Source organism: Leptodactylus fuscus, chromosome 1, assembly GCF_031893055.1.
Source record: "Leptodactylus fuscus isolate aLepFus1 chromosome 1, aLepFus1.hap2, whole genome shotgun sequence".
Lineage (NCBI taxonomy): Eukaryota > Metazoa > Chordata > Amphibia > Anura > Leptodactylidae > Leptodactylus > Leptodactylus fuscus.
The window spans coordinates 47,079,031-47,093,958 of record NC_134265.1 but is presented as its reverse complement, the minus strand read 5'-3'; the positions used below and the strand labels follow the sequence as shown (position 1 = coordinate 47,093,958).

At 42.7% G+C, this 14,928-nt stretch overlaps 1 protein-coding gene across 1 annotated transcript in view; it reads right to left on the bottom strand.

The window, feature by feature from the left end:
• Nucleotides 1-495: 495 nt before the first annotated feature.
• The window catches only part of SHISAL2B (shisa like 2B), a 45,304-nt gene continuing 30,871 nt past the window's right edge, over nt 496-14,928 (bottom strand). The window contains exons 2-3 of the mRNA XM_075269986.1: nt 11,872-12,029; nt 496-629 (exon numbers count right to left, since the gene is read on the bottom strand). Coding sequence (XP_075126087.1) covers nt 496-629; nt 11,872-12,029 — 292 coding nt within the window. The remainder of the gene's footprint in view (nt 630-11,871; nt 12,030-14,928) is intronic.

Here is a 14,928-nt window from a genome sequence, read left to right as displayed (position 1 = left end):
AATCTCCCTCTCCATAGTGTAGATGTGCCAAATCTGCCAGGGTAAGAAAGTATCCATGGCTATTCCCTGCGTTGTATGGCTTCAGTTCCCTAGCAGGACATATGAGAAAGTGTCTAGTAATAATGTGTAATAGGCAGAAATACTATCAAATATATTGCAGAATGCAGCAGAACCACCAAGAGATCAGGGGTGTGACTTCGAGCTCCTAGGCCCCACAGCATAATTTGTAACAGGGCCCCCCACATGTGCCATTTATTTCTTCTGCGGCTTTGTTGCATGGCACATGATAGATATAATACTGTATATGTTTTGTCTTTCTTTTGCGTTATTTGGTGTAACATGGAGAATATCAACAGGACATTGCATTTTGATGACTTTGATTGTAAAAATGGCGACCTGAGCACACCTTTGCTTACAATAGACATTTATTTAGTGTTCACTTTTGTGTCTATTTTATAAAATTAAAAAAAAATATATTAGTAGGCATCTAACGGGTTATAGTTTGGTGATGGTATGTGTAACGTCAGTCATTTTTTCTTGTAGGGTGCCATCAGTCTCGCAGAGTATATCATTAGTTGAATTCAGGGTTGTCGCAGAGGCTCTAGATTTTGCCTTTTTCTTCAGATTACCTGAAAAAATATAAGTTTTGATTTATTATGAAATAATCAGATCTAAATATATAGAGTTAATATTTAAAGGGGTTAGACAGGCAAAAATTGTGAAGGGACGTGAAAAAAAAACAAAAAAACCCAACATATTCACCTGTCCCCAATGCTTTGGTGTCTCCCAGCACAGTCCTGTAGCTCTGTTGTCTTCTGGCGGAAGTCCCCGGCACACGTGACCGCTGAGGCCGTTGATTGAAGGGACCTGGCATGTCACAGTCAGCAAGGAAATCCACTGCAAGAAGACAGCTGAGCCACAGGACCGGACCATGTCGGGAGGACACTGGACCGCAGACAGGTGAGTATCTTTAGGTTTGTATTTTTGGGTTTTTTTTTTAATCTCCCCCGGCCTAATTAAAAAATAATATTTTAGCCTGGACAACCTCCTCTCATTAAGTTAAAGTAGGATTTTAATTGTAGACCTCTATAACACTATCACGTATCCTGCAGATATGTTATAAATTTTTGATAGATACAGATTTTATCTCTGTGATTTGCACCAAATCTCAAAAACAAAGTTCTCATAACCTCCTGCAACTGTGCACTTGTGCAAGATGCACCAGAAATATTTAAAGGCTTTGACCTCCTAATAATTTTGGTGTATCATGGGTAAGTTCTGTGCCCCTGGTGTATGTAAATCTGAAAGGCCAAGTTATTTTTCCCCTGACTCACCTAGGTTCCCATGCCCCTTTTTTGAAAAGAGGCAAAACAGGAAAAGTTACAATTTTTGGGTAAAAACCCATCCAGTGGATATGCCATAAATGTCAAATACCCTTTAAGCTAGTTTATATCAGAACCACATCTACTGAGCATGTGACATGGGCATTTATGCCAAGGCAGTATTATAGGGTGGGGACAGCGATACTGTTAAAGAGGACCTTTCATGTCCTCATGAAAGTGTGGTGTTATATACTGCTAGAAAGCCAACATTGTGCTGAATTCATAGCATTGTTGGCTTTCCCACTATGTGCCCCGGCGCTGGGGAGATTAGTGACATTAGCTACAGCACCGATATCTCCCCACTGTCAGAAAGACGCTCCTCATAGCTCAGTGTCATTGCTGGTCTGTGCAGAACATTCCACCATCCGACAGTACTCTTAACATAGCCTTGTGTTGTCAGAGGGGCATTCCTTACTGCACAACGATGACACTGAGCTACGAGGAACGCCCTTCTGACAGTGGTCAGATATTGGTGCCGAAACTAAATATCTCCAGCAGTGGGGCACATACCGGTAATACCGACAGTACACAGAATTCAATGCACTGTCGGCTTTCTAGCAGTATATAAAACCACACTTTTATAAGGACATGAAAGGTAATCTTTAAATGTAAGGCGATAGGGAATTATGAATTGCATGACTATTATGACACAAAAAAATGTATTTGAACGAAGCATAAAAATAACTAAAAATAGTCCTTTGATCTCAAAAGTTATTTGGGTAACCCAAAAATTACTGATTGAAGATGAAAATACTTTAGTCAATAGGGGTTAACTGTAATTTTTTTTCGGATTAATATAGTCATGTAACTTTAGATAAATCTGATTGTTTCTAAAAAACAAAAAAACAAACAAAAAAAACACCTTTCCATCAGTCCTGCTCACAAAAGGTCACATTATTGCGCCCCATGATAATTAGTTTCCACTATTACATTCTGAATTGTACGATGAATATGATTTATAAATCCAGGCAAAAGCGCTCGCTATTCTTTGTGTGCGTCGAACATGTGCTAATGAATAGGCAAATGTTTAGAATTGAATATCAGGAGGAAAAACAAAAACACAGAACAGTAATTATTCCAACCACAATGGAAAAATAAATCGCTTAATAAAATGTCTACAGAATAATAACAGAGAAAGACCTGGACGCTTCATGGCTCGTATGAAGTATGAAGGGCACAATGTTCTGTGTATAATGATATTTTACGTCCAGAAGGCGTCAGTTCTCCATTATTGTTAATTAATATCACTAGAATTTTTGCATTTTTTAAACAAAGGAAATAAAAGAAGTTTCATAATTCTGTAGCAAAAAAAATAAAAAAACTGGCTCACATGCTTTACTCCTAATTTCTTATTTATTTTAGACACAGTTTTTGAGCCTCATCCAACAGGTCGTGACTAGAGATGAGTGAACAGTAAAATGTTCGAGATTCGATATTCGTTTCGAGTAGCCCCTCAATATTCGACTACTCGAATCGAATATCGAATCCTATTATACTCTATGGGGGAAAATGCTCGTTTCAGGGGTAGGCAACGTTTGATCAAATTACACTTACCAAGTCCACGAGTGAGGGTCGGGCTGGATCCTCCGAGCAGTCTTCTCTTTGCAGCGTCCCCGCGGCGTCTTCAGGCTCTGAATTCACTCTGCCAGGCATCGGGCCTGGGCAGAGCCGACTGCGCATGTCCGCACTACAAGCGGGCATGCGCAGTCGGCTCTGCCCAGGCCCGATGCCTGGCAGAGTAAATTCAGAGCTGGAAGACGCCGCGGGGAAGCTGCACGGAGAAGACTTCTAAAGGTAGGAGAAGAACCAGCGTTGATTGGCCGACTGTATAGCATTCAGCCAATCAATGCTGGTTCTGCATCGAACTTTTCTATTCGAATAGTGAGTGGTACTCGATCGAGTACGAGTATTTCGAATACCGTAGTATTCGATCGAATACCTACTCGATCGAGTACTACTCGCTCATCTCTAGTCGTGACCTAATTTTGGCAAATTTTATTCAGAAGCTAATCCAACTAAGTGGTATAAAGTCAGACTAGAGAGACTAGAATGGTCTGTTTACTATTCTTGCAACACAGATTGAATGATTCAACACTGGTACCCGTGGAGCTATGGGGGCTACAGAGGTAGCATCCCCTTGAGGGGGGCCCAAAGAACTCTCTGCCACAGAAAACATTCGACTATTCTAAATGGCACATGATAGGTAGGAGCCTCATCACATAGAGCTCTATGAAGAAGGGAGGGGTGGAGTAGGCTTCTCCTTCCAGATGATTAATTGATTCATTGCCTCAGTAGCCTCTTATCTGCAACCTAGCGGTGTTGAAAGCTCACAGAGTAGCAGAGTGTAGCAGCAATTATTTGAGTGTCTTTTTCTGTACCCCTCCCCTCTTCATAGACTAATATGTATAAAATTACTCAACCTGAAAAGTGGAGAAGAAAACCTATTTCTATAATAAGGAATATTTCAAAGTTTCATGTATTAACCTGTACTATACATTTATGAAAATATTTTTATATCACTGGATTGTTGAGTTTTTCTTCTACCAATGCAAATTGTAACTGTAGTTAGCTCCCAAATTTTAGGGCTATGAGGATGTAATCTACTGTACTTGCACCACTGATGGTTCTGAAAATATTTTATGTATGGGGTGGGGGAATTGCTTAATACATTCAATGCATTTGTTGTAATTGTATTTAATACTGCTTGCGGCCTGCCTTGTATAGTTGTCACTAATGAGCATTAGATGTATAATATTTCATAGATAACCATGTATTATATGATTAAGCAACATCTTGTTATCCAGTGGCGGATTTATTAATGAAGTTCATGCTTTATGTGACATTTGTAGTTGCTGCACTATAATTGCCAGATAACTGTATTTCATTATTTCTAAGCATCTGTTATGCACATGCAAGTCTTCACCGTAATTGCTTAATAGATGATAATTGATGATCCTTTAATTTTACAGCTGCTATACAGCTGCCTAGTAGACACAGTCATTGGGAGATATCAGGTCATCTAAAAATACCGTAAGTACTGTAGAATTCATAGAGTGAAGAGGCCACTGAGTAGTAGGACCTGCTTGTTTTAGGAAAATACTGTATGTGTTTTATGCTTCAGGACCATTGACCCCATAGATCTACAAAATATCAGCTCGAATAAAAGTATAATACAGTTCTCCAATAACAACGCAATGCAATGTTCAAATAGTGCTGACACAATCTCTCCAGGAAAATAGGAAATAATATCATAAAGTGCCCTTATAATACCACTGTCCACTGCCTATGTCATAGTGTTACCCAGATCTCAGATACTGCTGCTTAGGTAGAGATTAGGGTTGAGCGATCGTGTTCGGAAAAGATTGAATTCCGATCGGCGATCGAGAAAATTTCACAATCGCGATCGGAATTCCGAACACAATCTTTTTAGGTGGGATGAAGATCGGTAGTATTTCCCACAATGCTTTGCTTAGTCTTCACACTGAGTATATAGTGTATACTCAGTGTGAAGGCTCCGCTGCGGTTCCATAGGAATGAATGGAAGCAGCCGGCACACAGCTTTAACCCCTTAGCGACCCTTGACGTAACTGTACGTCATGGGTCGCATGGGGATTTATGGAGCGAGCTCACACTCTGAGCTCGCTCCATACACAGCAGATGCCGGCTGTATAATACAGCCAGGACCTGCCAATAACAGCAGCGGTCGGTGCCCAAGCCGATCGCTGCTGTTAACCCTTTACACACTGAGGTCAAACGTGACCGCAGTGTGTAAACGGCGCCGGCGGCATGGGCGCCGCCATGTTTCGCCGATCGCCGCCCTCCTGAACGTCACATGAGGGCGGTGATCGGTTGCTATGACAGCCGGAAGCCTATTGAAGGCTTCCAGGCTTGTCTCTGCACGAGATCTATTAGACGATGCCAGAGGCCAGAGGCATTGTCTAATAGAAGTGCTGGGATTCTGCTATTCACTGCAGTACTGTAGTATTGCAGTGAATAGTATGAGCGATCAGACCCCCTAGGTTTCAAGGTACCTAAGGGGTCTGATCATAAATGTAACAGAAGAAAAAAAAAAAATTTTTAAAAGTATTAAAAAAATAAAAAAAATATAAAAGTTCAAATCACCCCCCTTTCCCTAGATTAGCTATAAAAGTAATTAAAGAACATTAAACATAAACATATTAGGTATCCCCGCGCTCCAAAATGCCCGAACTATTAGAATATTAAAACATTTATCCCGTACTGCGAACGGCGTAGCGGCAAAAAAAATAAAAACAGCCAAAAAGCGTTTTTTTCAACACTTTGCCTCCTATAAAAAATTTAACAAAAAGTGATCAAACCATCAGATCTTTCCCCAAATGGTATCAATAGAAACGTCATCTTGTCCCGCATAAAAAGACACCACAACCAGCTCCATACATGGAAATATGAAAAAGTTACAGGTGTTAGAACATGATGACACAAATTTTTTTTTTCTATTTTGCAAAGTTTATCATTTTTTTAAAAGTATCAAAACATTTCAAATACTATATAAATTTGGTATCACCGCGTTCGTACTGACACGTAGAACACAGGTAACATGTCATTTGTACCAAACAGTGAACACTGTAAAAATTAAACCCATAAGAAAATGGCGCAAATGCATTTTTTCTCCAATTGCACCTCATTCTGAATTTTTTTCCAGCTTCCCAGTACATTGCACAGCATATTGAATGATGCCATTACAAAGTACAATTTGTCCCGCAAACAATAAGCCATGATGTGACTCTGTGAACTGAAAAATGAAAAAGTTATGGCTCTTGAAATGTGAGGAGGGAAAAACGAAAATGCGAAACCAAAAAATGGCCTGGTCCTTAAGGGGTTAACCCCCTGCACGCCGGCTGCCTCCATTCATTCTAATGGGAAACTAAAGTAACATCTCTAGTAGCTACTTACCTCTAGAGATGGCTGCTCCGGTGCCCGGTGTTCTTCTTCGCCTCGCTGCTGCTCCACGCTGCTCTTCTCGCCTCGCTGCCCTGCCTCCCAGGTTAGTGTTTAAAGAGCTAGGAAGGCGGGGCTTGTGGCTTAGGAGAGTGTGGGCGGGTACAAGGCGGGGAGATGTGACGTACCCGCCCATACTCTCCTAACCCGCCCACACTCTCCTAACCTGGGAGGCAGGGGGCAGCGAGGCAAGAAGAGCAGCGTGGAGCGGCAGCGAGGCGAAGAATAACACCGGAGCAGCCATCTCTGGAGGTAAGTGGACACCAGGGGGGACTAAGTAGCCAGAGGATTAAAACCGCTTGTGCCCCAGGAGGTGAAAGGTCCTCTTTAACCTTCCCGAACTCTCCTGACCTCTAATTGATTTAGTCACATATGGTCTATCGCAACGTGTCTGCACTTTAGGATATCAATATCTTATGTTGCATGGCAACTCTAAAAGCACAATCGAGGTTCTTCATTGTGTGAAGTGCACTGCATCATCTCCAAGTGCTGTACGAGTAAATCTATTGAGAACAATGGGCTATTAGCTTCTGGCTTTTATAAGTCGTAGGAAGCATCTGAAGATGACTTTAATGTTGCAGAACTAGCAGCGTGGCTCATTGAATACCGTGACATATGAAATCTCTGTAATATGATTACAATACCAAGTGTTGTATCCAGGATTTTATTGGAAAGAATGCTATATACTGGTATTACTGATTCTTGTGAGCTGGAGAAATTCTTAGAATATAAGTGCATTGCGGGTTTCCTACTATGTAGTATAATATAAATGTCTCATGAATTTATATTTATACATTGGATGTTTTATAAGACATTTACATAACATTTACATATGTGTTCACCCTTAAAAGAAACCTGCCAGATCAATCTAAGACACTAAACCACCCTCAGGTCCTTATGGACTGGGCATGTCCTATAATGTCCCGTATACACCTGCAGCAACCTAATCCATTCCAGCATTAAGATCATGGCGTTTTACAATCCCTGCAAAGTGGATGGGATTCTAACGAATTCCATAACACATTGCATTTTTGGAAATCATAGCATATCAATTATACCTACAGAAATGCTAGTAGTTTCACCACAGGTATAATGGAGGCAGAAACTGCACAGAAGAAACTTCTATGGACTTTCTGTGAAAAGCGGTACGGGCCAAATCACGATGTGTTGCTGCTGTGGTTTTTCAACTAAACATAAGGCGCAAGTAACACAAATTGTACATATAACAAGGCACAAAAAAGCTGCTTATTATTTTTGAGACTTATTGGATCTCTCATCTTTATTGCACGTTTCTGTATATGAGATGGATAAATCAATGATAGATAATTGTATTAACCTGAAAGATATTTTCTAGTCTTATGCAAATAAATCTAGATGGAGTAGGATAGGGATAACTGAATGGTGGGACCGTGCACCAATCATGGGAATGCGGGCGTATCTCCGATTGAAGGCTCAGACATTATTTGTATAAATCCTAAAAATGGGGATGAACCAAATGATAAAAGCTGCAGCACTTCTTATTGCAAAATATTGTCTGATTCTACATAAAACCAGAAAAATACAGATTAAAAATTATTTTTTGCTGCGGCATTGCCCTGTATTCAAGACACTAATGCACTGACTGGTAATGGAGTCCATACCTTTGTGATGTGAAGACTATTAGAGATGAGCGAACACTAAAATGTTCGAGGTTCGAAATTCGATTCGAACAGCCGCTCACTGTTCGAGTGTTCGAATGGGTTTCGAACCCCATTATAGTCTATGGGGAACATAAACTCGTTAAGGGGGAAACCCAAATTCGTGTCTGGAGGGTCACCAAGTCCACTATGACACCCCAGGAAATGATACCAACACCCTGGAATGACACTGGGACAGCAGGGGAAGCATGTCTGGGGGCATAAAAGTCACTTTATTTCATGGAAATCCCTGTCAGTTTGCGATTTTCGCAAGCTAACTTTTCCCCATAGAAATGCATTGGCCAGTGCTGATTGGCCAGAGTACGGAACTCGACCAATCAGCGCTGGCTCTGCTGGAGGAGGCGGAGTCTAAGATCGCTCCACACCAGTCTCCATTCAGGTCCGACCTTAGACTCCGCCTCCTCCGGCAGAGCCAGCACTGATTGGCCAAAGGCTGGCCAATGCATTCCTATGCGAATGCAGAGACTTAGCAGTGCTGAGTCAGTTTTGCTCAACTACACATCTGATGCACACTCGGCACTGCTACATCAGATGTAGCAATCTGATGTAGCAGAGCCGAGGGTGCACTAGAACCCCTGTGCAAACTCAGTTCACGCTAATAGAATGCATTGGCCAGCGCTGATTGGCCAATGCATTCTATTAGCCCGATGAAGTAGAGCTGAATGTGTGTGCTTAGCACACACATTCAGCACTGCTTCATCACGCCAATACAATGCATTAGCCAGTGCTGATTGGCCAGAGTACGGAATTCGGCCAATCAGCGCTGGCTCTGCTGGAGGAGGTGGAGTCTAAGGTCGGACCTGAATGGAAACTGGTGTGGAGCGATCTTAGACTCCGCCTCCTCCAGCAGAGCCAGCGCTGATTGGCCGAATTCCGTACTCTGGCCAATCAGCGCTGGCCAATGCATTCTATTAGCTTGATGAAGCAGAGTGTGCACAAGGGTTCAAGTGCACCCTCGGCTCTCCTACATCAGAGCCGAGGGTGCGCTTGAACCCTTGTGCAGCCTCAGCTCTGCTACATCAGAGCCGAGGGTGCGCTTGAACCCTTGTGCACACTCTGCTTCATCAAGCTAATAGAATGCATTGGCCAGCGCTGATTGGCCAGAGTACGGAATTCGGCCAATCAGCGCTGGCCAATGCATCCCTATGGGAAAAAGTTTATCTCACAAAAATCACAATTACACACCCGATAGAGCCCCAAAAAGTTATTTTTAATAACATTCCCCCCTAAATAAAGGTTATCCCTAGCTATCCCTGCCTGTACAGCTATCCCTGTCTCATAGTCACAAAGTTCACATTCTCATATGACCCGGATTTGAAATCCACTATTCGTCTAAAATGGAGGTCACCTGATTTCGGCAGCCAATGACTTTTTCCAATTTTTTTCAATGCCCCCAGTGTCGTAGTTCCTGTCCCACCTCCCCTGCGCTGTTATTGGTGCAAAAAAGGCGCCAGGGAAGGTGGGAGGGGAATCGAATTTTGGCGCACTTTACCATGCGGTATTCGATTCGAACATGGCGAACACCCTGATATCCGATCGAACATGTGTTCGATAGAACACTGTTCGCTCATCTCTAAAGACTATCACTTTTTTGTTTGGGTTCTCCAAATCATTTTTGTGCCTTTTTCGGTTATACTTGGACACTACTTTTATGTCGTTTATTTTTGCACATACACTCACCGGCCACTTTATTAGGTACACCTGTCCAACTGCTCGTTAACACTTAATTTCTAATCAGCCAATCACATGGCGGCAACTCAGTGCATTTAGGCATGTAGACATGGTCAAGACAATCTCCTGCAGTTCAAACCGAGCATCAGTATGGGGAAGAAAGGTGATTTGAGTGCCTTTGAACGTGGCATGGTTGTTGGTGCCAGAAGGGCTGGTCTGAGTATTTCAGAAACTGCTGATCTACTGGGATTTTCACGCACAACCATCTCTAGGGTTTACAGAGAATGGTCCGAAAAAGAAAAAACATCCAGTGAGCGGCAGTTCTGTGGGCGGAAATGCGTTGTTGATGCCAGAGGTCAGAGGAGAATGGCCAGACTGGTTCGAGCTGATAGAAAGGCAACAGTGACTCAAATAGCCACCCGTTACAACCAAGGTAGCCAGAAGAGCATCTCTGAATGCACAGTACGTCGAACTTTGAGGCAGATGGGCTACAGCAGCAGAAGACCACACCGGGTGCCACTCCTTTCAGCTAAGAACAGGAAACTGAGGCTACAATTTGCACAAGCTCATCGAAATTGGACAATTGAAGATTGGAAAAACGTTGCCTGGTCTGATGAGTCTCGATTTCTGCTGCGACATTCGGATGGTAGGGTCAGAATTTGGCGTCAACAACATGAAAGCATGGATCCATCCTGCCTTGTATCAACGGTTCAGGCTGGTGGTGGTGGTGTCATGGTGTGGGGAATATTTTCTTGGCACTCTTTGGGCCCCTTGGTACCAATTGAGCATCGTTGCAACGCCAAAGCCTACCTGAGTATTGTTGCTGACCATGTCCATCCCTTTATGACCACAATGTACCCAACATCTGATGGCTACTTTCAGCAGGATAATGCGCCATGTCATAAAGCTGGAATCATCTCAGACTGGTTTCTTGAACATGACAATGAGTTCACTGTACTCCAATGGCCTCCACAGTCACCAGATCTCAATCCAATAGAGCATCTTTGGGATGTGGTGGAACGGGAGATTCGCATCATGGATGTGCAGCCGACAAATCTGCGGCAACTGTGTGATGCCATCATGTCAATATGGACCAAAATCTCTGAGGAATGCTTCCAGCACCTTGTTGAATCTATGCCACGAAGAATTGAGGCAGTTCTGAAGGCAAAGGGGGGTCCAACCCGTTACTAGCATGGTGTACCTATTAAAGTGGCCGGTGAGTGTAGATTGTGAGCCCCATATAGTGATCACAATGTACATTTTTCCCCTATCAGTATGTCTTTGTAGAATGGGAGGAAATCCACACAAACACAGGGAGAACATACAAACTCCTTGCAGATGCTGTTCCTGGTGGGATTTGAACCCAGGACTCCAGTGCTGCAAGGCTGCAGTGCTACCACTGAGCCACCGTGTTGCCCCTTTTTTTTTCATTTTATTTTTAAATGCATAAATTTGTACAAAAAATTTGAAATAGCTTTCCCTCTCCATTATGGAAAATTTTATGTTAGTTATAAATAGTTTTGCATTGCTGGGGGTGGAGCTAGAACCTGTGATGTGGGTGTGGTATTGGTGCTTTCTTTTTTTAATTTTTTTTTTCCACTTTTAGTTTATAAATTGTACTTCTCATTATCACAATAGCCTTTTGGGGGCATTATGATGTTACTGTATTTTTTGTTCTCAGATAGAATGCAGCTTCTTAGTGTATATTCCAGAGTTAATCTGAGCTCTCTAGGACCCAACAGCTCCTGCAGTTCCTAGCCCCGGCAGATCACATGACCATTGGTCTGGGAGAAAGGAGCATTATGGCAGCTTCCATATCTGTAGACACAGCTCTCACAAAGGCTTTATGATCCCATGCAGCTGTGTTGTACAGATGTGTCCCTGCAGAGTTATTTGCCGACCCACCATACACAGTCAACAAGAGGTTAACTTACATTAAGCTCTCAGGGTACTACTTCTTCTTGAGGAGATTCAATTGGTATACAGATCCTTATGCAAAAAATATGCAAAATAGCTTTCCTTTAGAAGAAAGAAAATTGTCACTCTAGTGCCACCTATAGGTAGCTACCCAGTAAGTCAACATACATGAAATAGAGAACTTTTTATGTAATTGACATTATTGTATGAACTGGGATTAAACATACCTGTAGGCGACCCTGATGATCCAGAACGCTGTAGTTTTAAGCCAGTCTCTATCCTCTGTGGCTTTGTATATAGAAATAAATAGCACAGTACGCACACGCTGATAACAAACGCTAGTAAAACCAATGCTGCAATTGCCAGGCCAATAAGAGCTCCTATACTGCAAGAGAATACACGAGACATTGCGTTACTGTTTATCACGAGGAAAAGGAGAAAACTGTTTTTATGTCTATGATGAGACATGGTCAGTTTTGAGGTAGAGGCTAAAAGTCTGAGGCTGCACTACTGAAATAGCGATAGGTAGTTATGGTCAACTATTGGTATACATGGTTGTCTACGGTTGTAAAAAGAGCCCATGACACTTCTGTGCCTTAGAAGACATTGTCATCAGAATATTTCAGTAGTTACAGGATGAATGAACATTTGAGTTTTACTTCATTCATTTGAATGGGCTCGTTTAGCTCATTGATCCACGTGCTGATTGGTATTTTACCTGGTTGGACATTGGCACCAAATATCCTTGTTGCTTTATTTCTTGTTTGTACATGGTAATTATCTTAAGATCCATATTTACATGTTCTTGTATGAATATATGCTTTAACCCTCATTTTTGGTATTATATTGGCTTACTATGGTGGTATTCTTATACTGTGAGCCGATATTGGTCCTTGTGCGAATGCGCGGTTTCTTTCATTGCCGCGCATGCGCTTTGGACTTTATTTCTGAGTCGGGTGTTATTGCGCGTACTTTCAATTTAGACGCGCGCGCTTCTCGGCTGCTTCTATTTATAGCGTACAGGGCAGACGGCACTCTGTGACTATCTGGGCGTATGGGGTCAATTCCTGGCACTCTGGAATACCTCTAACCTGTTTCTACAATGACTCCTTTCATTGCTGGCTCTTAAACTTTATTTCTTCTCTCCCAAAACCATATGGGATATGAGGTTTGGATGGTGAGCGGTATTTGAATGGTATGTTTTGACTATATACCTGTACAGGGTTAGTCTATATCTGAGCATTCAGCCATTTAACCCCTGATGATTCAGGACTGTATATGTTATTCATCCTGATGAATCATGCATGTCGGGTGGCATGCTCTATGTTTTTAACTTATGAGTGTTTTTTCAGTAATTCCTTGGTCCTACATATTTAGGGAAAGGTTCCAGTCAGACCATTGACCATTAGGGGAATGGATCTGAGTTAGGCCCCTTAGGGACATATAGCTAACTTTGCCCCTTTATTGGTGTGACTGGTTTACACATACAGTATATCTTTATACCCTACATGACCATCTCTATCCTTTGAATTTCTGATTTGTATCCTGTATCAGTTTTCCAAGCCAATTATGGCTACCTCTATTTTGTGTACTCTTGTGACCACATTCAAGATCATCTGACTGGTGAGTGCTTTGTGGTTTAATTTTTTGGAGGCTGCCGCGCCTGTGTTATTCGTTATTGGTTACACAGTCAAAACTGGTACACAAATTCCCCTGTATGTGTGTTTTGTTGTAATAATATTAATGTATATCTATTAAAGGTTATGTTTTAACTTAAAAATATATCTATTCCTTTTTGGTAGTTATTAATGATTGAATAGATTTTGAATAACTATTGGAAACTATTGGTTTAGTTACAGGATACCTTTAACATCAATGGCCTACATCTGATTACAACCTTACACAATAGGTATGGCCGCCAAGTTACCCTTTCTACATGCTGTCCGTTCTGTGCTCTTCCACGTTGCCACGCACATTTCCTGATGCTGCTGCTGGGTCTGCCCATAGGTTGTGTGCTAAAGGGCCAGCACATGTTCAGTAACCTTTCCTAGCCCATCTCTGTCAGTCGACAGTTTTATCAACCACACCATTCTTGGACAATTAGGTTCTTAGCTTGCTAAAATCTAGCTAAAGTGTTTATAAAAGTGCAAAACAGCCGTAACAAATATTCATTTTTTTTATCACAGTTTTACTCACAGGGAGCGTCAATTTTCATTATATTACAGTGTATGGAGTGATCCATGAGAACGTACAAAAATAGAGCAAGACCTATATTTTAATGGTCCATGATAACGGACTGTCAAAATATTGGTCTTGTGTAGAGATGACCAAACAGTGAAATATTCGTTTTGAATAGTCCCTCAATATTCGACAAGCCGGAACGGCAACATCTCCTGGGCCAGGAGTTTGGATATGTGCGCGTTTAAGGCTTATGCATGTGGGTGGGTAGCGCTGTATTTTTTGCCTGCACTCAAACGTCTGGGAGATGGTGGGTTGCTGGGAAGATGCGCATGATGGTGCAGGAAAAGGAGCTGAGGCAGGAGAAGGAGCTGAGGCAGGAAAAGGGGAGGATGAGGAAGAAGTCTCCAAAGTGGCGGAGGCCGATGTGGAGGTGTCCTGGCTGGTGGTCTGGACTGCAGCATTTGCTCTCTGCCACTGAGCCCAGTGCTTGCATTCCAAATGACAACGCATGGCAGTGGTCGTAAGGTTGCTCTTTTCAGAGCCCGTACTCAGTTTCCAGTAGCAAAGTGTGCAAACCGCACTATATTTGTCCTCCGCACATACATTAATCTCCACACCACCGAAGACCATGGCCTCGATGTGGGAGTTTTTCTAGGTTCGCTAGAATAGGGAACATTTTGGGCCTTGCTGGCTGTGGCCTGGCTTCGGTGAAGCAGCTGTCCTCTGCCTCTGGACATGCCTCTGCCTCTAGCCACCCTCTTTGGTGCTGCACTTCCCTCCACATCTACACTGCTTTCCCTGCTTGACAGGTCAGGTCAGTGTCCTCGTCGTCCACCACCTCCTCTTCCAATTCCCCTCTCGGCTCCTCCTCCTCTTGCATACTGCACATCGCAACAGGCTGCCCTGATGGCAACTGTGTCTCATCATCGTCCTCACTGAAGGCGGATTGCTGGTCAATAACAACAGGAGATAGTGGATGCTCCAGTGTTTAGGCATCAGGACACAGAATCTCATCTGGTACCTCCTGTGATTAGGGACGTGGTGGGACAGAGAGAGGGACAGTGAATGGACCCAAAAACAACTCCTGGGAGGTGGGAAAGGTG